General features: G+C 35.6%; 1 protein-coding gene across 7 annotated transcripts in view; it reads left to right on the forward strand.

The window, feature by feature from the left end:
• Window positions 1–22,979, forward strand: part of LOC141410880 (rho GTPase-activating protein 20-like) — a 45,284-nt gene extending 22,305 nt beyond the window's left edge. For 5 of the 7 annotated variants that reach the window (XM_074041611.1, XM_074041612.1, XM_074041613.1 and 2 more), the window contains 6 exons: window positions 1,141–1,277; window positions 7,803–7,940; window positions 10,358–10,399; window positions 11,036–11,114; window positions 16,271–16,348; window positions 22,847–22,979. In XM_074041611.1, the coding sequence (XP_073897712.1) occupies window positions 1,153–1,277; window positions 7,803–7,940; window positions 10,358–10,399; window positions 11,036–11,114; window positions 16,271–16,348; window positions 22,847–22,936 (552 nt within the window). In that variant the 5' untranslated portion in view covers window positions 1,141–1,152 and the 3' untranslated portion in view covers window positions 22,937–22,979. Of the gene's footprint in view, window positions 1–1,140; window positions 1,278–7,802; window positions 7,941–10,357; window positions 10,400–11,035; window positions 11,115–16,270; window positions 16,349–19,764; window positions 20,626–22,846 lie in introns of those variants that run through there. The other 2 variants (XR_012435683.1, XM_074041616.1) reach the window with 2 other exon arrangements.
• The last annotated feature ends 1,510 nt before the right edge of the window (window positions 22,980–24,489 follow it).

Consider the following 24,489-nt stretch of genomic DNA (forward strand, 5'->3'; position numbering starts at 1 on the left):
TGACTGAGCCTCAGCACTCTGATGTCACAATGGTGAATGAGCTTAACTACTGCAGTAGCCTCAGATTTCAGATAGTTATTCATAGTGCTCTACCAAGTGCACTATGGGTTGTGTTCAGAGTCTAGAATTGGAGGAAAATGGATATTCAGATCAAATACAAAGATTTTTACTCAATGCTTCACTGAGCCAGGTATTCTTTTACTATACTACTTTTGAGTTTGATCATTAAAACAATATTGTGGTCCCAGAAATGATTCTGTCTTGCTTCCTCTTAAATATGTGAACTAATTCTTGCCTTCAGCACTGGTTTCATGAAAAACTACTAATGTTTATACTATTTAGTGCTGTTGAACTCAACACCATAGGCTTTGTATTATCAGAAAAGATATGTTCTTGGCATCATGGAAGGTAATTTTGTAAATGTTGATGAAGATAACTTCCCTAGTTATGAGTAGCATTTTATGTTGTGTTCAGTCTAGTTGGTTTTAGCTATTATGACCACAGAGCACTATTGGATAGCCATCATAGCTCAACCAAGAGTCTAAGCACTTCAATATGTCTTGAAAGTTTTTGATATTTCCAGTATTATTTGTTATTATTTAGAAACTTTTCACCCATAATTTGAATATTGATATATATAAGATGGAAATCAATTTTCCAGAATCATCAGTTACCTCAGTTTTCATGTTAATGTTACACCAAATTGAAACTACTTCTTCACAGGTCTTCTATTCCAAAAAATTGTTCTTGTCATGTTTACCAATGACTTTCATGTTGATAAAACCAATGTCCAATTGTCAGTTTATATCCATCTTGGCCTTACTATGGCATTTGTCATGGCTGGTTGTTCCTATCACTTAATACTCTCAGAATAGGCAATCCCCAAAGCTCTGTTTGTGAATCTGTCCTCCATCCACATTCCTAAGGGACATCATCTCCTGTTAGCAATTAAAATCATTACTCAATGACTCCTGGATTTCAGTGATGGAGTCCTTATTTGTGAAATGAGACTATCATTTTTAGCATGGTGTCCCCTTTCAAATTTTCCATAAGCCTCTATACCATATTTTACCATTGACTAACTGTTCTGTGGTGTTTGATATATATCACTAAGACATTTCTATTCAAATGATAATACAGGATGAAAAACCCATGTCTTCCATGGCCACCTATCAAAACCTGCTCATCCATGGCCCTGTGGAACCAGGAAATGGCTGGCATAGGAAGAAGAGGCATCTGTTCCTATTCAGAGATTATTTACTTATATCGAACACCAGGTACATATACACTACATCCTCTCCTGATTATTACAATATGCATTTTCAATAATGTGGATTTTCACTAATAATTTATTACTATTATAATTATAAGTACTTATAATTAATTACTATTTGACAAGGAATCATAAAGTTTTTTTCCATGTTGTTTGTAAATGTTTTGATTCCTCCTCTATTTCACAAGTATTTGTGGAGATCCTGTTCTGTGCCCCTATATAGGATACAGTCAAGAATCAAGAGAATCTGGAATTGTGCTTCACATCTGTAATCCTAGCACCCAGGAGGTTGAGTCAGGAGTATCACAAGCTTCAACAGGAGTATACAATCTTGGCCACACAGTGATGTCCTGTCTCAAAAAAAAATTAAGAAAATCAATCACAAATATGACAGGCAGTTATCTGTGCTTATATACAGATTTTTTAAAAAGGGGGAAAAGTCAGATTATGATTTCTAATAAGAAGACATAGTTTGATATGTGGAGAAGATTGGAAAGTGTTAAAGAGGTTCATCCAAGTGATATTCTGTACTGATAACATTTCAACTTGGCCTAGGAGGTAAAAAGCAGTGACCATCCCAACACTAGACAGAGGTAGCAGCAGGGCTGCGGTGAGTGCAGCTTGGTTCTTTAGAGGGAAGGGTTTAGTGAAGTCTGATATGGTGTGATATGATCCTAATACATTGGGGCATGATGTCAGAGAGGAGACTTAAGAATTGTTAGGAATCTGTTCATATACGGTCTCCATAGGTCAATCTTAAGGGCTTGGGATATTATTTCAAAGGACAGTTAACTAGAGGATTTCTCAAAAATATTAAGTTTTACTGTATTGCTCTCACTATTTTTAAACAGTGGAAAGGAGGGCAGGCAGCATTGGAAGTAAGGCAAGCAGTTAGGAGAGGCAATATTCCTGATCACCATGGGGGAACAGTCCTGATCATCTATCTTGGGGGTGACAGTGGAAATAAAAGATGCAAAAGACAGGCTTACTTGGCACACTTTTCTCTCAACCTTGAACACAAATACCCAGCCTAAAGCATGGTGATTGCTTAGTTGACTGCAGGGAGATGAAACAAATTGACTAACCTGGGTATCTCTTTATCTTTCCCTCTCTGTTTTCATTATTTATCAAATATCATGAAAACAAAAGAAATCTCATCCAGAAGCTTTTTTAGTCACTTGAGAAACCAATGTTTTCCACTGTTGTCCTCCTCTTACCTTTTAGCTATGCCATGTCATGGTAAGACATGCAAGATGATATATGAACTTTGCAAAATTCTGTATTTCATCTAAGTAACAATGATAGGTATAATTCATCAGGAGCATATTTCCTGTGATGTATTATGTTAAGCACCTTATGTATCACATCTTGCCCACCCCTCACTTCTCCCCTATGACTGACATAAGATTAATTTCATTGTTTGACAGAGTGACTTGATAATCAGAGGTCTATTGACTTACCCCAGGTCACTGCACAGCAGTCACTGGATTCCACATTTAACACTAGATGTGTTTATCTCAAAGCACAGGCTTTTCTTTCTTTCCTTTTGGGTCTAATCAAAGATTCCACAATCATTTTGATTCTGTCTCACAACCAAAATCAAACTTTCATTAGTGACAAATAAAAAACATAACTTCTGTATACTTGGTATTCAGTGAAAAATGGAGCAGAATCCTTAGTTAACAGAGACATGAAAAAGAAATCAATCCATCCAAAGTGTAGAGAAAAATATAAACATAATATGGGGTGGCCAGGATGAGGGAAATTGCCCAGAGATATTGTGGTAGAGTCTGTAATGTTATAAAAAGAACAGAGAGAAAGACCACATAGGCCCTGGCATGAGGTTCCTGGTAAGTTCCCTGACAAAGCCTGATAGAGGATGTCTTGAATTTGTTAGGCTACTTGCATTCTTTTATTACCAAGGTGAATTTACTGGAAGGTTATCAAAACCATATGAGGAGCATCACTTACGGCGCATGTAACTTTCCCAAAGATCCAATGCAGATGTTAGAAATCCAGGTTTTATTCATTTTTAAATTGTTGTACTTGGGGTACATTGTGACATTTACAAAAGTTATTATAATATAACATAGCTCATTTCATCCTCTCAATCATTCTCCTTTTTCCTTTTTCCCCCATTCTTGGAATGCTTTCAACAAGTCTCATTTTTCCATTTACAAACATGAATACATTATATTTCCACCACATTCACCCTCCTACACTTTCCTTATATTCTCCCCTCTCCCACTATTACCATCCCCCAAGGGAGGACCTGCTTTGCCTTCCTGTTCTCTGTTTTGAAAACAAGAGACATACAGAGTGTTTCTTTGTAAAATTTCCCTGTGTATATGTATATAACTTAAATGGATTCATCCCCTCTATTTTTCTTCTTTCTTCCTTAATCCCTTTCTTACAGAGATTAAAACAGGTTTAAAAGTTCTATATTCATTCTTGTATGGGAAGTACATTAACCATAGTCACCTGAACTTTCTTTTTTTACCCTCCCTCTCTTGTATGTGACCCTCCATTATCATACCTCTTTTTCATAATATTGCTTGTATTTGTGTTTGGGATGTATTCAACATATGAGAGAAAACGTGGCCTTTGGCTTTCTGAATCTGGCAAACTTTGCTTAAGAAGTTCTATCCATTTCCTTGCTAACAACAAAATTTCATTCTTCTTTATGGCTGAATAAAATCCTAGTGTATATAAATACTACATTTTCTTTCTTTTTTAAAATTCATTTACTCATATGTGCATACATTGCTGGGACCATTTCTCCCCCTTGTTCCCCTTCTCCTCCCTCTCCCCTCATCCCCCTCACTTCCAGACAGAACCAGTTCTGCCTTTTTCTCCAATTTTGTTGAAGTATAAATACTACATTTTCTTAATTCATTCATCAGTGGTGGGGCATCTTTGGCTGTTCATTCACAGCTTTCATAAACTTTCCCCTTCTCTGGAACATTTTGATTTCCTTATTTCTTGGATGACCCACTGATCATGGAGCATGTTTTGTTCAGTTTTTAGGTGTTTGAGTATTTTCTGTTGTTTCTTTTGTTTTTAAGTTCTACTTTTATTGCATTGTGGTCAGACAGTATGCAGGGTGTTACTTCAATTTTCTCCTATTTGTTCAGTCTTGCTTTGTGACCTAAAATATTATCTATTTTGGAGAAAGTTTCATGGGCTGTTGAGAAGAATGTATATTGTGGTGTTACAGGATGGAATCCAGGTTTCAGATAAGAGAACAGGGGCTGGGAAAGTCTCAGTAATTTGTCCAAATTCAAGTCCTGGGAAATTCTAGGGAGGTACTTAAATCCAGGTCAGCTCTATCCACATGCCAATCCACTTTTTTTTGTTGTACTAAGGTTTGCACTTAGGGTCTACACTTTGAGCCACTCCACCAGCCCTTTTGTGTGATGGGTTTTTTTGGGACAGAGTCTTGTGACCTATTTGCCCAGGCTGGCTTCAAACTGTGATTCTCCCAGTCTCTGTCTCCTGAGTAGCTAGGATTGCAAGCATTAGCCACCAGTGCCCAGCATCAGTTTACTTTATCTGTGCTCAGCCTGAGAAGAGTGATAATCTACCATAATGCTCATTCTCGAATTCTTAGGACCTTGCAGAACACTTGCATCCTATTTTTATTTTATTTTATTTATTTATTTATTTATTTTCTTTTATTATTCATATGTGCATACAAGGCTTGGTTCATTTCTCCCCCCTGCCCCCACCCCCTCCCTTACCACCCACTCCGCCCCCTCCCTCCCCCCCCAATACCCAGCATTGCATCCTATTTTTAAAGGAAACATGTTTTCCACCACTTCTGTTTCTTAACTTTTGTAATTATGCAAATATTTAGGGAGAGTAGACCTTTGGTTTCTTACCAGAAGCCATTTATTGTCCTGGATACTGCTGATCCCTTAATGGGTTTTACAAAACTTAGTGTTCTCTAAAACCTTTTCATATAAAGAAAATGTTTCCTTTTATGTTAGAAAATTGCATCTGTTCTAGAACTGAATTTTTGTTTTGATTTTTCCATTATTCTAAAAGATGTGCAATATTTTTTCAATTTTCATATACTACTTTTGAGGTAGTCCTCTACATCCACTGAAAGGATTTGTGTAATATTCTAAAATTTATATATATATATATATATATATATATATATTTAATGTGTATATATAAATAAATTAAGTAATGTCCTTGTTTCAGAGACTTAGTTCTTAAAAGATTTTATGCCAGGCACTTCTGCCTCACACCTTAATCTTAGCTATTTGGGAAGCTGAGTTTGTGAGAATCACAGTTTGATGCCATCCCAGGCAAAAAGTTTTTAAGATTCCATGTCCAACAATACAGTGTGTGCAGAGTTGCATACCTTTCATGCTTTCAGCTGTGGCCAGAAGCATAAAAGGATGGTAGTCCAGACTTGCCTGGCTACAAAATGAGAGCCTTCCAAAAATAACCAGAGCAAAGTGGGCTCGATGTGATGAACAGGGGACAGAACAACTGCTTAGCAATTGTGAAGCCTTGAGTTCAGACCCTACTACCACCAAACAAGTAAAGAATATTTTGTATACTCTCTATGTCCATTTGGAATTTTAAAAACTATAAGTGACTTTGTGCATTTGAAAAAAGTTCAAAATCACAAGGCCCTTGAAATACAGAAAACAGAATTTTTTTTGAGTAGGTAACTGTCAGCATTGAATGCAGATACCTTTTGCAAGAGTTTATAGATTTTAGGAAAAGAGACATCATTATCATTTGGGCATAATCATGATCACAAGTAGTATAATGAATTTTTTTTGAGAAAAACATCTACTAACCTCCTGCAGTAACAAATGTTTTCTTTTCCATTACATGTCCCTCTTAGAGAAAGCATGTGTTGTGCCTTCCATAAATTCCTTCAAATGAATGATCAGAATTTAGTGGCTCACTTCCCAACTTCTCCACATAAAGGGAGTGGGTGATTTGTGTTCCATTTTACCTCAGCTCACCTCAGACTTCACTTGGAAAGACTTACTTGTGAAGTCGATGAGCCAGTAACCACCTCAATGGAATAAAGAGTTCTACAAATCCCCATGTATTTTGTGGAAACAAATAAATTTCACTTTGTGTGTAGGGATTCATGCAAATTTAAGTGTTTATTTGCTCATGTATGCAGTATATTTTCTCTATTTGTGCTGAATGTTGACAGTAAATTTTATTTTGAGAATTTTATTGAAGAGGTTGATTTAGCTTACAAGAGATGGTCATTGTTTTAATATCGCAGATTGAGGACACTCAACATTATCTAAAATTCTTGGGACAAGAAGTGTTTCAGTTTGGAGATTTTTTTTCAGATTTTGGATATTTGAATATACACACAAGAGCTCTTGGGAATGTGATGCAAATTGAAATGTGAAAATCATTTATATTTAGTATACACTTTATAGACATAGCCTAAAGGTAATTTTATGTGATATGTCTATATTTTGACTTTAATCTCTCACATGTGATCTGGTGTACAATTTTCAACTTATGGTATATCATATTGGTGCTCAGAAAGGTTTGCATTTCATAGCATTTCAAATTTTGGAGTTTTGTTTTAGGGACTCTTAACCCATACATTAGAAAATTCTGTTCTCAAGAAGATGGGGCCTTCATGATCAATTTGATAGTCATTAGAATGCTAGGTAGGAAGTTATTTATTTCATTGCATTTGACTTACGTTTTTAAAACAGATTGTGCTTAATAACTATTAAAATATTAATAGTAAAAGAGTAGCTACAAAATTGAAAAGACCATACACGTTTTGAGTGTGCAACACTCACATGGAGTACCTTGTGGTCTCTACTGCATTTTGCCTATTGTGTTTCTTCATTTGTGTTTTTTTTTAAAGTAGGGTTCATGTTGTAGCCTGCAATTTTTTTTTCAGTGTAAAGAGAATCAATTGGAAAATGATTATGAACAAAATCTTTTCTTATTTTTTGTTTTATCATTTTTACATTTATTCACCTGTGAATAAAATCTTAACAAAGGAAATTTATAATAACTTGTATGCTAACAATAATAAATCTTATATGAACTAAGATTGAAATGTGTTTCAAAACCCTTGAATCCAAAGTTATATATTTCTAGCCCTGTCTGTCATATAAAAACTTTGTTTTCATAAATCATATACTTTTGCATTTTGGTCAGCCCTTCAAATTATTTTTGAGGCCATAGAAACTAAATCAATTAATGGTTCTCTAAAACAAACCTTTAAAGCATAGAGTATGATGCTTGCTCAGTACTTAACATTTTGAAAGATAGCATAGTCTACAATTGTTTGGTGCTATCTACAAAGTGTGTTCAGTGTTTCCTGGTTTAGGCTTCACCCACCACACCCTTGGTCATGGCCCATAGAGCTGTTCATTGGGCCAGACCCCAAAGCTGCTAGAGGTGGAAGTGGCATGCTTTTGCTTTGCAGCAGGCAGAATTAGTGTCTTCCCATGATCAGAGCTGCTCCCACAATTAAGACACAAACAGAGATTGTGCTTGATTATCTTTCTAGGTGTAAGAATATCTTGAAGATCAAATGTGTAATCCCACTGCACATCGTATGGATGGACAAAGTGGAGGAAGGCGATTCTGATGCCAAGAAGTCCTTTCTCTTGGGGTGGCCAATGGAGAACTTCAGGGCCACCTTCCTGTAAGACCCACAACTAGGCCTTGTATTTATATGGGCTACCTATGACAGAGCACAGTTACCTTTTATGTTCTATTCCAGATCAAAAATGCCATTAAAATTTCCTACAACTTATTCAAAATAGGAAAATATTTAAGTCTGACTGCATATTAAGCTGTAGATTCATTTTTTTGGACCTCCCATAAGATTGTTCATTTGCCTTGTATTTTCCCCTAAGAGATTTTTACATGCAAATATGTGCAAATGAGTCAATAGTCAAATAGGCTTTAACCAGTGGTTGTTCAGCAGGACTCTAGAAGTTACTTGGGGTGGGTGGGTGTTAGGGACTGTGAGAGGCAAACCAGCGAACAAGGGAATAGGCCTTTTCTCCACCATTCTCTCTCTCTCTAATGATCAGGTATTATCTGTGTTTTAAAACTATATGAATAGATCTTTTTTCAGCAAGTGTCATTGCATAGTCCAATTAAGTTTGAAATTTTCCTTTTGTTCTCTCAATTTAATTCTTTATAGAAATACAGTATTTAATTATACAAATAAAAAATTTTGTCATCAAAATTCAGATGCCTGAATTGCCATGTGACAGATTTTCATATTTGTTGTCTGTAGACAATATGTATCACTCATGGTGTCTTTAGACAATCTGAAATAGAGATTTATTCATGCAGTACAGATTAGTTTTCCAACACATTCATAGGTTGGCATGAGGATGGGAATGTGGCTATATACCTAGCCATCTTGAGCTTATACACTTGTTTTCACAGATGTTGTGTAACACAAACCTGATGCCACATTTCATATATATTTTACTCATAGAGGGTTCATCACATGTACTCAGCATTCTTCTTTACTCTCTTCACCACTCTGTGCCAAAACATGATGCACCATCTCAAAGTTGAAACAACTAATTAAAATTTTAGCAAGTTTTATAAATTTAGTAAATTCTTTGATGCAGCTTTTGACTCAAGGAAAATTTCCAAAGATTATTGGGAAGAAGATTATGTTTGTATCAATGTCTTCTCTTCCATGGCAGATTTATCTAAACATTATCACTTCTTATTGCTTAATATTCTCTCCATGTGGCAAGTTAGAGGAAGGAGTTTAAATTGAGAATATACGAAGCCTTTGCTGAGATAGTTTAAAAAAACCTTTTATATTTTTGATGAGTAGATGACATGTCAAAATTAGATTTACATTGTTATAATACAAAAAAGCTCAGCATCTATTGCTTTTCTGTTTGCTGTTGTTACAATTCTTTAAACTGGCATAATTAGAAGTGATATCCCTGTACATATGCAGATTAGAGGCCATCTTGGTGATCAACACTCCTGATGAAACCCATCCCAACAGCACAGAGCTGGAAAGTGGACTTGCTGCTCCTGATAGAAATACAAAATGTGGCAGTTCTGGGGAAAAAAGTCTGATGTTTCCATAATAATTTCAAGATAGGATTGCTCAATGACTCAGCAATTCAATCCTGAATGTAGATTCATGAAAAATGCAAACATACATCCACACTAAACTTTGTGCATCAATGTTCACAGCAACATTGCTTGTAATAGCCAACATAGAAACAAACCAAATGTTTAACAATGTGGTGTTGGATAGGAACAAGGGAGAATGGGAATAATGATCAATAGGTTAGGTAAAGGGCTTGCTTTTGGTAAAAAGATATTGATGGTAGATAAACAATATTGAGAGTACTAGAAGTCACTCATGGTCAGTTTCATGTTATATATAATATGCCAGATTTTTAAGAAAAATAGCTAACAAGTGATCAATCCATACATGAATGATTCTCAAAATATTTTTATTTAGATATTTAATACAAGTGTGGAATAGCAAAGGGGATACTAAATCATTAGCAATTTAGGCACAAGTGAATTGATCTTGGTCAGAGGGTCACACTAATGAATGTTTTCTAGAAAGTAACTTTCATTTTACAACTCTGAAATTTTCATAAAGAAATAAAACATTGTAGGTTTCTTTCCTCTAAAAAGATATTCTTGTTCCTGGTGCAAGAGTAGTTCATTCAAAGAACAAATTTCTCAAGTAATATTAAATCTGAACAGTAGTTTTTATATTTGAATAGTACTTAAAGCTCCCCAAGGTTTAATTACCCTAATTATCAGTTGTAGTAACTGAATCTTAGACTTGGCTGTGACACATAGCTTGTAGTAGGGTATGGCTGAAATCCAGTGTTTAAATTCCAAATCAACATCTCTTCCCCTCTGAAATGCACTTATCACTGGAAGATCACCTGTAAAGAGCAGGGTCCCTCAAACTCAGTTATTAGTGGGATACTACTTCCACCTGTACCCACAGCGGTAACAGTGGGCGCTAATATTTTCATTTGGAATGATGATCTTAACATCTTAGCATGAATATGTTGTGCTTAATTTTTCTTACTTTTTATATTACAGATCTTTGGAGCAAAAAGAAAAGTGGTGCTCACTCCTTGAAAGGTATTTTGCCAGTGTACATATTTTAATACTTTAATTTGTGATAAAAGAAGGAAAGTCCCTGAAAGCCGACACCCTTAAACTATTCCACTTTTTAGTCACAGAAATTATCAGACTATCCTCAAATAAAATCTTATTTGCATTTACCCTGGATGCTACTATAAATAGTGTTCTCTAATTGATAATTACGCTTTGTTTATATTTGAGGAAGTTTTGGTTGAAACTCTTACCTTTTCTGTTCTTCAACCTGTAGATTAGAGCTAATATTCTTGAAATATATATTAAATTCTCATAAACACAGGTTACTTACTCTGTTGAGTCAATTCAAAGAAACTGCTGCTTCCTACCTAATCTTGAGTCCAGGAAGGTGTTGAACCCTGTCATGCAGGCAAGAGTGCTTAGAGGACTAGATCTGCTTCCCAAATCTTACATCCCAGGGCAACCTGGTATCCTCAGGGCCACAAATCATTTTCCTGAAATATTTTTGTCTATTTTCAAACATATAATTGATCTTGCTGAATCTTTTTGTATGTTCTTAAATATAACATAATAAAGATGGGTAATTTTAACAACATAGGTTTTGAAAATATGGTACTAGCTAATTCATTTTACAATTTGTGGTTATTATTGAATCATTAGAAACATCAATCTAACAAAAGAGAAGGACAATCAGAAGACCCTTGAGCTCCCGATCTTCATCAAAGACATACAGCATTCTGTAAGTGTTTTTAAGACCAAAAAGAAAATTTCAATTTCCTGACTTACAGTATGTTTGAGGGGGAGACAGAGAGGGGAGAGAGAGAGAGAGAGAGAGAGAGAGAGAGAGAGAGAGAGAGATTTATAAAGTATTGGAGGAAAAAGAGAGAATTTATAAAGTATCACATGGAACTTAATATTTCAAAAAAGGAAACAAGTGGGGGATGTAGGAAAGCAGGTTAAGAAATAGTAATAGAGGTGAATTTGATCAAAGTACATTATGTGCACATATATAAACATTACAATGAAATATTGTTACATGTGTTTTATATGTTTCTTATAACACACACATAACATACCTGCCTACATGAAAAAAATGTATATTATACACACACACATAAAAAGTATTTTATTTTAAAATACTTTTGTGTCTTTCAAAATCATCAATGTACATTGAAGTAAAAGTGTGACTAGTAACGTATAGTCCTTATATTCACTTAAAAAACATTTATGCACACTTATTTTTGAAGGTCAGTTACATTTACCATGCCTCTATCCTTAAATACTTATGTATTTTCTAAGAATGAGGATATTCTTCTAGGTAACTACTATTCAGCAACTTCAGTAAATTTAATATCATTATATACATACATATGTATGATAAAATATATTTTATATTATACATATATGATACAGTGTGTGTCTGTATATACAGTGCTGATGTTTGAGTTCAGGGTCTCACATATGCTAGGGAAGTGCTTTATGACTGAGATAAAACTTAGCCAATATAAAATTTTATCTAATATTCATTTTCTAATTTTCTCAGTTCACACCAATAGTGTTCCCTTTCTAATACCGGATTCTTTAGGGACAGACATTGCACTTAGCAATTAATTAAAATACAGAGTTTTGATACATCTTTCATTCCTAAGAAAATCAGGAATCAATTGAGCTAGCTATGAGAGATGACACTTTTAAGGAATCAGCATATGTCTACTTCATGTGTTTTACTGCTATTGAGAAAAAAAAAACCCATATCTTCAATACTATGTGACATTTGATTTCTGAAATTGTAGTACAGTAGCCAGGATGTTCATAATGATGAATAAAATAGGTATTTTTATGTCTCTTGTTTCTATATAGTGGTTCTAGTGGAGTCAGGGGTTTTTGTTTGTTTGTTTTTGTCACATTGAGGTTCTGAACTCAGGGCCTGATGCTTGCTAGATGGGCACTCTTACCACTTGGGCCACTCTGCTGCCCTGAATAGTGGTTCTAATTTATACAAAATAGTAATTGAAAGAGGAAAAGCATAGTGCAAACACATTCTTTCTTGGCCAATAGCATAGTCACAAGATTGTTCTGACCTGTTTCCATGTACCAGATGCATTGCAGGAGAAAGAAAAGGCTAGACAGTTGTCATAAGGAAGCACTGACATGTCTCTGCTGGCTTGATTTCAATGGTGGCAAGTGGTTATATTTACAATTTGTCATGGAATACATCTTGACTTCTTTTTATTTTTATTTTTTTTAATTTTATGATTTTTACTTTAATCATACATTGTTTGGGCCACCTCCTCCCTCCACCCCTGCCCTCCATGCCCTGTGCCCAGCTAGAATCTGTTCCTCCCTCTTGTGTCTGATTTTGTTGAAGAGTAACCTTAGAGATAATAAGAAAGACATAGCATTTTTGCTACTTTGAGAAAAAGATAGGTATACAGAGAGATTCCTAGTGATGCTTTCATGTACATGTGTATTGCAACCCACATTGGTTCTTCTCTACCAGATCTCTTTGCTACTTCCTAGTCCCCTTTCCATAGTGGCCTCTGCCAGTTTAAGATTACTATATTCACTCCTCTACAGTCAACCACATTTAAGGTTTAGGTTCCTTTCCTTTCCCCTATTCCTCCTTTGCGTGTTCTCCCCTTTAGTGTGGGACCCATGCCCAATAATATTACTGCATTTGTTTTAGGTATATAATCCACATATAAGGGAGAACATGCAATATTTGGCCCTCTGAGCATGGCTAACTTTGCTTAAGATGATGTTCTCCAGTTCCTTCCATTTACTTGTGAATAACAAAATTTCATTCTTCTTTGTGGCTGAATAAAATTCCATGGTATATAAGTACCACATTTTCTTAATGCATTTGTCTTGATATTTAAAAAAATCTACTTTATTTATGTCTAATTTATAAAAAATAAATATTTTGAATGCATGTTTTTGTGTCTCATAAGTTGACCATCTATATCATCTTAAGCTTGGTCTCAGCTCTTAATATATTATATATATTATAAAATATATATATATTTTTGTATTTGCAAGTAATATTCAACTCATATGGAAAAATAGTTATATTTCCATTTGGAAACATGGAATAAATATTTTTAAATTTTGATAAATATTTTTAAAACTTTATTTGTTGCTGGGTGCTACTGGCAGATATCTGTAATCCTTGGTGCTTGGGAGGCTGAGATCAGAAGGACTGCAGTTGAGGCCATCCCAGGCAAAAGTTAATGAGACATTAACTCAAATAATAGCTGGGCATAGTGGCAACATGTCTGTTACCTGGGAGACTTAGATAGGGAAGATTGTGGTTCCCAGCCCATCTACGGAAAATTAAGTTTTCAAGATCTCATTTCAACAGAAAAATGGTGGGCATGGTGGCACATGCCTTCTATCCCAACAAGGGAAGAAAGCACAAGAAGGGAGTATTATGATGCACTTAGTCCTGGGCAGCCATTGAAAACCTATTTCTGATGTAACCAGAGCAAAAAGGACTGGAGGCATGGTTCATGTGGTATAGAGTGCCTGTCTAGCAAATGTGAAGCCCTGAGTCCATATCTCAATATCAAAAAAAACCCTACTTTTTTTTTTTACAAAGAGCTCTATCTACACAAATTTACCTGTTTATCTACAAGAACACCATCTAGAATGAATACATATGTTATTGTAATTATTATTTTGATCTTACCTGGTTCCACATATCATGAGAACCTATTATCTTCTAAACCACATAAATTAGAATGATGAGAATTTCAAAGGGTTTCTTTGTAAAAGACAGTGGAATTTTAACATGTAAGGAGGGGCTTTCTGACATCTTAAAAACTGCAGAACCTTTACTTCTAACTAAATATCAAGCTATAGCCCAAGTGTTTGTACCCTCCAGATATTTTAGCATAAGAGGCTCTGACTTCCTTGAATTTGGATGATCTGAGCCCTACTTTTGGGTATTGTGAGAAATTTCATAATTGTTAGGCAATAAGAGGCACAATGAGAAGTGAATGAATTTAAGATGGTTTGTTCATAAAAATCCATTGACCTTTGGCCAGGCTTGTTTGATAATCCTGTAATCCTAGATACTTAGAAGCCAGAGATTGGAAGAAATGTGGTTCAAGATCAGCCTGGGTAAAACAAGTTTTAATAAGACCCCAATGCCTAGCTAACCCTCAGTGATAGAAACACTTGACCATATGTGCTAGGCTGAGGGCGATCCTCAGCAACACAGATACACACACACACACATACACAATTAACAACTTTGGGTCCAGTTGTCCCATGAACCATTTAGTCCATAATAAAGTAAAATACAATGAGTCATAAAAGGGTTTCCTTAACTTGATTTTTTTTAGTATCATTTTAAGGCCTGTGGGTGCCCACCTATGCTGTTTGTCTTGGTAGCCATTCTCCTTATGTAGCTCAGGTTGGCCTCAAACTCACAACCCTCCTGCCTGAGTCTTTGGAGTACTGGAATTACAGGAGCCTGACACCATGCACAGCAGCTGTTGTCTTCTTTAAGCAGTGCTTATCAGATGACACAGACCTGATTGTGGATTTATGTTATATTGCAAAATCTACATGCATAGTAATTTTCTTATTTTATGCTAACATATTTTGAAATTCAGATGGTTCAATGGCATCAATTCAGAATCCCTTCAATCTTTTTCAGGCTTTCTACAAATTGTCTTCCTATTTTTCCAGAACACATCTTAATGTGTGATGTAATAGAAATGACTTTATTCATTGGCAGATGGGAATGGAGCTAAAACCATGAAAGTTTTCATTCTTGATTGTTAGATTTATTATTTCAATAGATATCAACAATGAAAATCTAGCTAACCCTGAAGGGAAAGTGCTCTCTACATAGTGTTTTTTGAAGAAGTCTTTTATAGCCAATTTTTATTCTGATTTTAGTAGAACTAAATATACAACAAGTAAAGGAATAAAGCCAAAGTATCACAACCCACTTGGCTAGAAAACGAAAGGCTTCAGCTCCTCCTTTACTTTTTAATCATTTTATTATTGTTGTACTGGGAGTACATTGTGATGTTTACCACAGTTCTTACAATGCATCATAATTGAATTCACCCTCTGCATTATTCTCCTTTATCCCTCATCCCCCCTATTACTGCAGCAGTTTCAGAAGGTCCATTTTTCCACTTTCATATATGAATACATAATATTTTGCCCATATTCACCCTTCTAACTTTTCCCTACATCCTTTTCACTCTCAATGATGCCAGCACCCAGAAACAAGACATGTTTTACCTTCCTGTTCTCCATGTTTGAAAAAAAGCATTTTTGTATGTCTCTATGTAAGAGAGTTTCAATGTGACATTTCCACATATATATATTTTATATCCCAAATTGTTCTCTCTTCTGTTTTTCTCCTTTCTATCTTAGTCCCCTTCAACATGTTTGAAAATTCTATATTCATTCTTGTATCAAGAGTACATCAACCATATTCACCTTCTTGACTTCCTTCTTTTTCGTCCATCTCCCGTTAGTGGCCTCTGCTTAGTGTGTCCTGTTTTTCATAATATGAGCTTCTTCTTTTGAAACTACTCTCCTCCTTTATTGAAACAACCTCACAGTGCTCAGAATCAGTCCCCAAACCCTCTCTGAGTACTGAATTTTTCTCAGTTAAGCTGCTATATTTGAAGTGCTACAAATCCTTTATTTGCAGAGAAAGGTGTTATACTGAAATGCTTTCTACTGACTTCATGTTATATAAAGGAATGAAAAATATCTAAAGTCAAGGTTTTGTGCTCTACATGTGCTTTATTTTTGTCCTCACCTGAAAACAAGTTTTGTTTAATATGGATAATAAGTTGACAATAACTACAGAATTGTGTGCTTTGGAATTCTTAATTTATAGCATTTTTTTTTCATTTTTTATAGCCTGTTGCTGTCACTGCAACAAGTTTTGATACAGTAAATGATATTATTAAGAAGACACTGTCGATTATAGGAATAACTGTAAGTTGCTTGTAAGCTATTTTTAAATTAAAAGATAACTTCTATTTTTGAGAATCATATATCTATCCAAATATATGTTTTTGTATGTGTATATATATATAATCATATGATAATTGGTTATTATAGATATCAAAGTCATAGTTTGTCCCCCACACACACTTTTAGGAACGGAAGGCAGCTAGCTATAAGAGTGTGCACAACTTTCATTCTATTTTACTTTTGTCTGTTGTTTTATGTTTTGATAGTGCTCACATATGTAGTTAAATATATTTTGGTAAAAGAAGTGCACATATTTGAGAAGAAGGCACAAAAAAGGAAGAGGTAAGTGTGTGTAACTCAGTTTTAATAAATTTAATGACCTCTGGATCAAGGAACCATGGTAGCATGGCTCCTTATATAGAATTATTTCCTTGTGAAAATTCTGAATATTGTGACATGATCTCTATGATTTATATGTAAATCTGACTGTGTAGCATAATAAAGTCCCATAAAAACTCAGAGCAACCACCGTTTGGTATAATAGTCATTTTATAGAAGTATCATTTAATAATAAATTGAAAAGAGAGCTGAACTCATATTTTCTAAGTAAAGCAGTTACTGCTGCCTTGATTTCTAAACTGTAGGATGTATGTGCTCTGTATAAGAATTAAATCTTGGAAGAGAGTGAGTACTTTTAGGGGCCACATGGGGATAGTGACTTAGAATACAGTTCACTTAATTCATATTTGTGAATTACCTTTGCTTAACGTGAACAGCTCACCACAAAGAAAAAGTTTCTATTGTAATAAAGAATTGAGGTTATTTGGTTATATAAGTATGCCTGATTTAAACAACTTCAACAAAGCATTTCCAAACCCTGCCTTATAAGAAAATATTTGTTATTAGATCTTACTTCCTATATGCCATGTAATATTGTGCTGATGTACCACACACCCGTGTGAGTGTGTGCATGCACACATGTGTTTGTGTGTACCTATTACAATAACTCCATTTGAAACATATTTCTGATTTAGCCCCTCTTTTAGGACTCTAAATAATTCATCAGAATCTTGGTAATTTAGATTTGTTTAAGTGAGGTTTCCTTAATGTTGGCCAGTAATTCTGCTGGGGATAACCTTTCCACACCTGACCTATTTTCCAGGTGGAGTCCTTGTAGAGATTCTCTTCTCAGAACAAGGCTTCCCTGACTGAAAGTAACAACTGGCTTTCCCCTGACATCTCCTCAAGGCCTTTTGGACCTCTGTCTCTTTTGCTCAGTGTTATTGACCTTATAGTACATTCTAAATTTTACTTTTCTTAGGCCCATTTTAGCACATGTGTGGCTTTGAGAAACAAGTTTGTCTAAAGAGGGACATGTGTAACAGAAGTCAACATTCTCCATGACTATTGGGTAAATGTCAGGGACAATCTAAAATGTGATTGATTGGGCTCAAAGTTATACTTCTCTCAAAGTATTGACTGTTGTCTTAAGCTTAAATGCCTCTAAATGTAAAAATGGCCCAAGTATTCACTTGTACATTTAAGAAATAATTGCCAGCACTAACTCTATGACAGGTGTTTGGAAACATCTCTTTAGACTTGACAATTTCTGGTACAGTTGAGGAGAAAAAAAGTGAAGTTTTCTTCTAATTTTTCACGTGAAGACATAGCTTTCTTTTAAAAAAAAAACAAGAACTGGATTATTTTTGTCAGGAAGTATAAAAAATATTAGAAATTCATTTTCCCATTTATTGTTCCTACTTCAGTAAAAATCCACTATTCATTTTCTAAAGAATAGGTCACCTCCATTTTGTAACAATCTTCTATAATTCAGTCATGGCTGTGAAACCATATATAAATATTTCATTAACACAAGCTCTATACATAGAACTTTTCACAAAAAAGGAGATAAGCAAACTCCTAAATTGTTCCCAACCTGTATTTTGTTATTTTTTGGTTGCATTTTCCTCTCTATTTAAAGTTACTGATAGATGATTCATCTTTAAGATAGTTATTAAAAGAATTTAGCTGGAAGAAAAACTCATGGCTCATCATGTGAAGATGAAGAAACAAATCCATTCCAATACACAGGAAGGACCAGGACATATTGCCTATGCTGTAGTTGAGAGAGGGAATGATTTCTGCTAGAAGTCATGGGCATGTTTCTTTTTAATAACTTGATATTATTTAGTAATATTTATCAGCAATAAGTGAAATAACATGGGGAAGGCAATACTGGAAATATATTTTAATGAAATGTATTAGTTTGATAAAGTATCTAAATGATAACTAAACCTCAGAACTCCTTTGAATACAGCTTTCTCTCAGGAGCACTATTCTTGAGGACCCCTCCTCAGCCTTTCTGAATCCTTTTTTCTGAATGTACTCTCAGTTCTCGAGTGTGGATCAACTTCTGATTATCCTGAGCCTTAGTTTTATTATACTGATGCCAGTAGAGCTTGTTTTACCCTAAAAGTTGAAAGTTGCTGTAATTCTTGTTCTGAATGTAGCACTAACAATGTATCTGTACCAGATGGAAAGGAACAGCAAGAGTTCACCAAGTTACATCAGTGCAAAATCAGAAATGGATGCAAAGGGGCTTTTATACTCATCCTAGACAATGTCATTCACTTCGCAGCACAGCATCTTTGATAATTCTTTGTAAAGAAAGTAAGTTAAACCATGAAAGAGCAAAGCAAGTCACTTGCCATGTAGCTCCTGATGACTGTGGGTGTTGTTTTTGCACCTTGTTTCTATTTTCCAATATGCTGCAGTCTTCCTTCTGCCCACTGTCTATGAGGAAACACTGGCAGGACAGCAGTGTAAGGGAAGCATGAAGAACACCAGTCCAATGCTCATGAGTAGCCCTGACGTGCGAACTGACAAAGGGAAACATCTCTTTTGGTAAAAGTGACATTTCATATGAGAAAATACTAATGTTACCAACTCTTGACATCTACTGTAATTATTAAGGAATATTAAAAACTAATGTCCATCAATGTATTTTCTTCCATCTCTGCAGTAGGAAGGACACATTTTTAAAATGATGAATGTAAGGTTAGAGGATTCAAGTAATTTTCCTAAGATTTAAAAATTTGGTTGATGTCAAGGCAGAAACTAGAAGGCCTTAAATAGTCTCAGATGGTAACATAGTGAAAGTCACCACTGAACATTTCACTGATGGATCTATGCATTCCAAACAAGGAAACATATTTAAGGTTTTTATCTCTTTATTACTTAACTTCTTTTGCTTGGGCACCTGTTTTCTGGATGGTCTCCTTAGTGAGTGTGCATAGTGCACACTCAGGAGACATAGCATTATTAATTCCACAGGCTCCAAGAGAACCATGTCCATACCAGTGAATTCAGCAAAAGGTAAGTTTGATTACGCCCACCATCATCAGCCTGAATCTATATTTCTATTTTTCTCCATATAGGACACGAATGTCCATATGCCATCAAAATGAACTACCTTGGAGAGAAGGCATTCATGCCACAGAGACCAAGTAAATTAACTTCTCAGACCTTTCAGGAGCCCATCCAGGAACAGGTGTCCCCAGACCTCAAAGGCCAGTTTTTCCTAGGGCCAAGGCATCCAAACAAAGGCAAGCATGAGAGTAATGAATACCTTCCCTTCCTGGAAGTGCCATCTCACAGTTCACACCTCCATTCCTGATGAAAATAAAACTCTTGATTCATAGGTATTTTCCATATCCTAAGGAGGTAGTATATGCAAGTACCCAATACTCATTCAGAATCGGGCTTAGATTGCCTCTGAGAATTGAAGTTAAGACACAAGTCCCTATTAGGAGAATTTGTTTTTCATTCATCCACAGAGAAAATTGCTCTCTTATTTGTATCCCAAGAGCACTTTAGAAAAGTAGTTATGTAAGTCTACATCTGTGTATCTTATTAGAAGATGCTCTCTTGAGGCCTGGACTCTCATATCTTCCCCATTTCTGGTTGCAGTCATCATCTGGGGCCAGAATAGTCATGACAACATGACCTAGACACACTTGAAATCTTGAGTAAAGAGATATGGTTTTAAATGGAATCTCTTCTTGGTCTGAAGGGTCTTTGTGATTCTAACCTGTATTCAGTTCTAAATCTACCCCATGGCCAGCTTACTTTCTACATGTGCTTCAGACATACATCTAGAATTGGACTGAAGTTCTCAATGGGGAACTTTTGATTCATCCTTCTTGCCACTTTCTCCCTGAGATATTCCAGTGCTTTTGCACTGATATTTCTCTCTTTTATACAACTGTGTTATTAATTTAGGATATATTTAGCCTAGTACAGAGTTTTCCCTTATTTTATTGTTGTCACTTTTCTTGTATAAGCACACAGTTTATGATTTTTACATTTTTTCATACCCTGAATCAAGCATGAGGAATCCATTAACTTAATTTGCTCTAGACTGTTGAAGACAGGCTGAGTTTCTCTGCAGTTAGGTTGTTTTATCAGCCCAATTTTATAGCAATCACATGCACTTTCATTCATTACAGAAACAATAAGAATTCTCCAATCAATAATATGCATCACAAAAGGCTTATCTAAGTGAAAATATTGAGCAACTATTGGACTTGGAGTTTACTCTGCTGTCAAGTCTTTCCTCATACTATAACTGCATATTATAGCTTTGTTTCAAGGGACAGGGTATTAGTAATATTATTTTTCATATGAAGAATAAGAGAATACATTTGGGTTATTTTAGAAATAATAGCATTGGAGACACCAGGTAGAGTATAACAATTCAACCTGTGTATTTACATTTATAGTCATCAAATTTTGTATATGTTAACATACACGAATATGCTCCAGGATTTTAGAATGTATGTGCTTTTCTCTTTCCTAACTTTTGAATTGGAGGGGATAAGTATAACAGGTAGAGAGGTGGCAGTGTTTGTGCCTGCATGCCATCTGGAGGCTCCTATCTGAAAAGAATAGGGTAGAGCTTGCTTTGCAGGAAGAACACTGCAGTCTCAGCTGCCTTAAACCATCTGAGTTAGGGGTAAACTTAATTTTATCAAGAATACTGTGAACCATGCCTTGTTCTAGTCATTAGTCCAATGAGGTTTATTGATAATATCCTTCAGGTTAAACTGAGGATTTGAATCAAAAAGAGTCTTGATAATTTGTCCAGGTAAGTGGCAGAAACAGAAACCCACACTAGCATCACTGATCCAGCCCCACAAGCATTGTCCCCATGTTTTTATACATAGCAAATCCCAGAAAAGCCAAGAGAGCAGCTATTTTTTTTTTCATTTATTCATATGTGGATAAAATGTTTGGGTCATTTCTCCCCCCTACCCCTGCCCTCTCCCTTTTCTCCCACCCCCTTCCCTCTTCCCCCCACACCCTTGTTTCCAGGCAGAAACTGTTCTGCTCTTTTCTCTAATTTTGTTGAAGAGAGACTATGAACAATAATAAGGACAAAGCATTTTTTCTAGTTGAGATGAGGATAGCTATACAGGGAGATTCCTAGAATTGCCTCCATGTACGTATGTGTTACATTCTAAGTTGATTCTTCTCAAACTGACCTTTTCTCTAGTTCCTGATCCCCTTTTCCTACTGACTTCTGTCACTTTAAGGTTTCTGCATTAGTTCCTTTGTATTGAGGATATCAAATACTATCATGTGTTTTGGGTTTCTTACCTATCCTCATACTTCCCATGTATGCTCTCGCCTTATCATGTGACCAAAGTCCAATCACCTTACTGTATTTGCCCTTGATCTAAAGTCCGCATATGAGGGAGAACATGTGATTATTGGTCTTCTGAGCCTGGGTAACCTTGAGAGAGCAGCTATTTAAACATATTTTGTCAAACGTCAATCATCTTGCAAATCTTGACCTATCTGTTATCTTTTAAATATTTGGTATATGTTACTTATTTATTAAAATATGAAGGTACCATGTTTGGAAAATTTTATAGTTAAGCAGTAGAAACATTGGACTGAGGTTTGAAGACATACTTTATGGTGAAGTAGCCAGAGACTTACTAAGAATTGACTCAAGCAGGCTTTGTCATTAAGGGCAGATGCTCTTTTGATGGGGTACAGTTGACCTTGGTTACATGTTTTGAAAGTAGATTATGAGACTGCTGAAATTCAATACTAAATAGTTTTAGCTTTCAAAATGGGATATGACATGTTGACTCAGCTATCATACTTAACTTCCAGGAATCTTTTCCAACAAGGTGTGAATGGTCTGATGATGCAATGTTGCAGGACAGAGACAAACTCTCTACAATGCAGTCACATGGGAAAAACTAAACTGAGTCTGATCGGCCACTAGGTTTAACCACCAATTAATTGGTTTTGACAAAGAATATAATTACAAGGCAATTAACAAGTTTCAGAATGTAGGACATTTACAGTATAAATGACTTAGTTCCTCTAGTATGCAATGCACCTAGCACATTATAAAATGAAAATGGTGGGAACAAGGTGAAATGAATGAAACAACTAAAGGTTATAATAATCTCTCTTCTTCCTTTGATTCCTGGTCAACCTCAGATAAAGGAAGATACCCATTCAGGAATTGGAGATTTCGCCGCCGATCTAGATCCAGCCACAACAACTTGGGTGAATCCCCACCTGCTATAAGGACAGAACTACACAGTGGAGTTTCTACTATGAATATTTGTGAGAATGACAATTCACTATCTCCAATTCTGGGGAAAAGAGCTTATTGCTACATAATACTTTTAAAATTTTATGCTCCCATGGCAGGAAATTCTATTCATGGCCTAAAGATTTAGTTTAAAAAGCTCAGGGTAAAAGCCAGGCTGAGGGAATATGTGTACTATTTAACAGAAAGATTCCAAATGGAAGAAAGAAACCTTCATACCTGAATAGATAAACGAAGTGTCTAAGAAAAAATGACCATAACTCATTCAAGCAGTGCTGTTTAAGAAAAGTTGGGTTTCTATCACTTTAGCTTCATTCATCACCACAGATTTTTATGACAAGTACATACACCTCATATATTCATGATGAAATTATACAAATTATTTGATCACATAGGCAACTAGGATTCTTGCATCAAATAAAATACATCACCAAAAGACCCAGCAGAGTCTCAAAATATATGTTAGAAAGTACCAGACTCCATGATTGCTTCCACAGTGACATTCTTCAATGAATTGCATGACATAGAGGATTTTTTGTTTTTTTGGTTTTTTTAGAGATGTCCTTTTAACATGCAGCTTGGAAACAGCTTTGGGTTGGTAGAGAAAATTTTATTTCATTTTTTAAATTTTTATTGTTTTATTATTCATATGTGCATACAATGCTTGGATCATTTCTCCCCCCATCCCCACCCCCTCCCTTACCACCCACTCCACCCTTCCCTCTTCCCCCCACCTCCTCGAGAGCTGGCAGAAACTATTTTGCCCTTATCTCTAATTTTGTTGAAGAGAGAGTATAAGCAATAATAGGAAGGAATGAGGGTTTTTGCTAGTTGAGATAAGGATAGCTGTATAGAGAGTTGACTCACATTAGTTTCCTGTGCATGTGTGTTACCTTTTCAGTTAATTCTTTTTGATCTAACCTTTTCTCTAGTTCCTGGTCCCCTTCTCCTATTAACCTCAGTTGCTTTTAAGGTTCTGCTTTAGTTTCTCAGTGTTGAGGTCAACAAATGCTAGCTAATTTTTCAGGTGTCTTACCTCTCCCCACACCTCCCTTCTGTGCTCTCGCTTTTATCATGTGCTCAAAGTCCAATCCTCTTGTTGTGTTTGCCCTTGATCTAATGTCCACATATGAAGGAGAACATGTGATTTTTGGTTTTTTAGACCAGACTAACCTCACTCAGAATGATGTTCTCCAATTCCGTCCATGTACCAGCGAATGATAAATTTTTGTTCTTCTTCATGGCTGCATAAAATTCCATTGTGAATAGATACCACATTTTCTTGATCCATTCATCAGTAGTGGGGCATCTTGGCTGTTTCCATAACTTGGCTATTGTGAATAGTGCTGCAATAACGTGGGTGTGCAGGTGCCTCTGGAGTTAACTGTGTCACAGTCTTTTGGGTATATGCCCAAGAGTTGTATTGCTGGATCAAATGGTAGATCAATGTTTAGCTTTTTAAGCAGCCTCCAAATTTTTTCCAGAGTGGTTGTACTAGCTTACATTCCCACCAACAGTGTAAGAGTGT

Source organism: Castor canadensis, chromosome 9 (assembly GCF_047511655.1).
Source record: "Castor canadensis chromosome 9, mCasCan1.hap1v2, whole genome shotgun sequence".
Taxonomy (NCBI): Eukaryota; Metazoa; Chordata; class Mammalia; order Rodentia; family Castoridae; genus Castor; species Castor canadensis.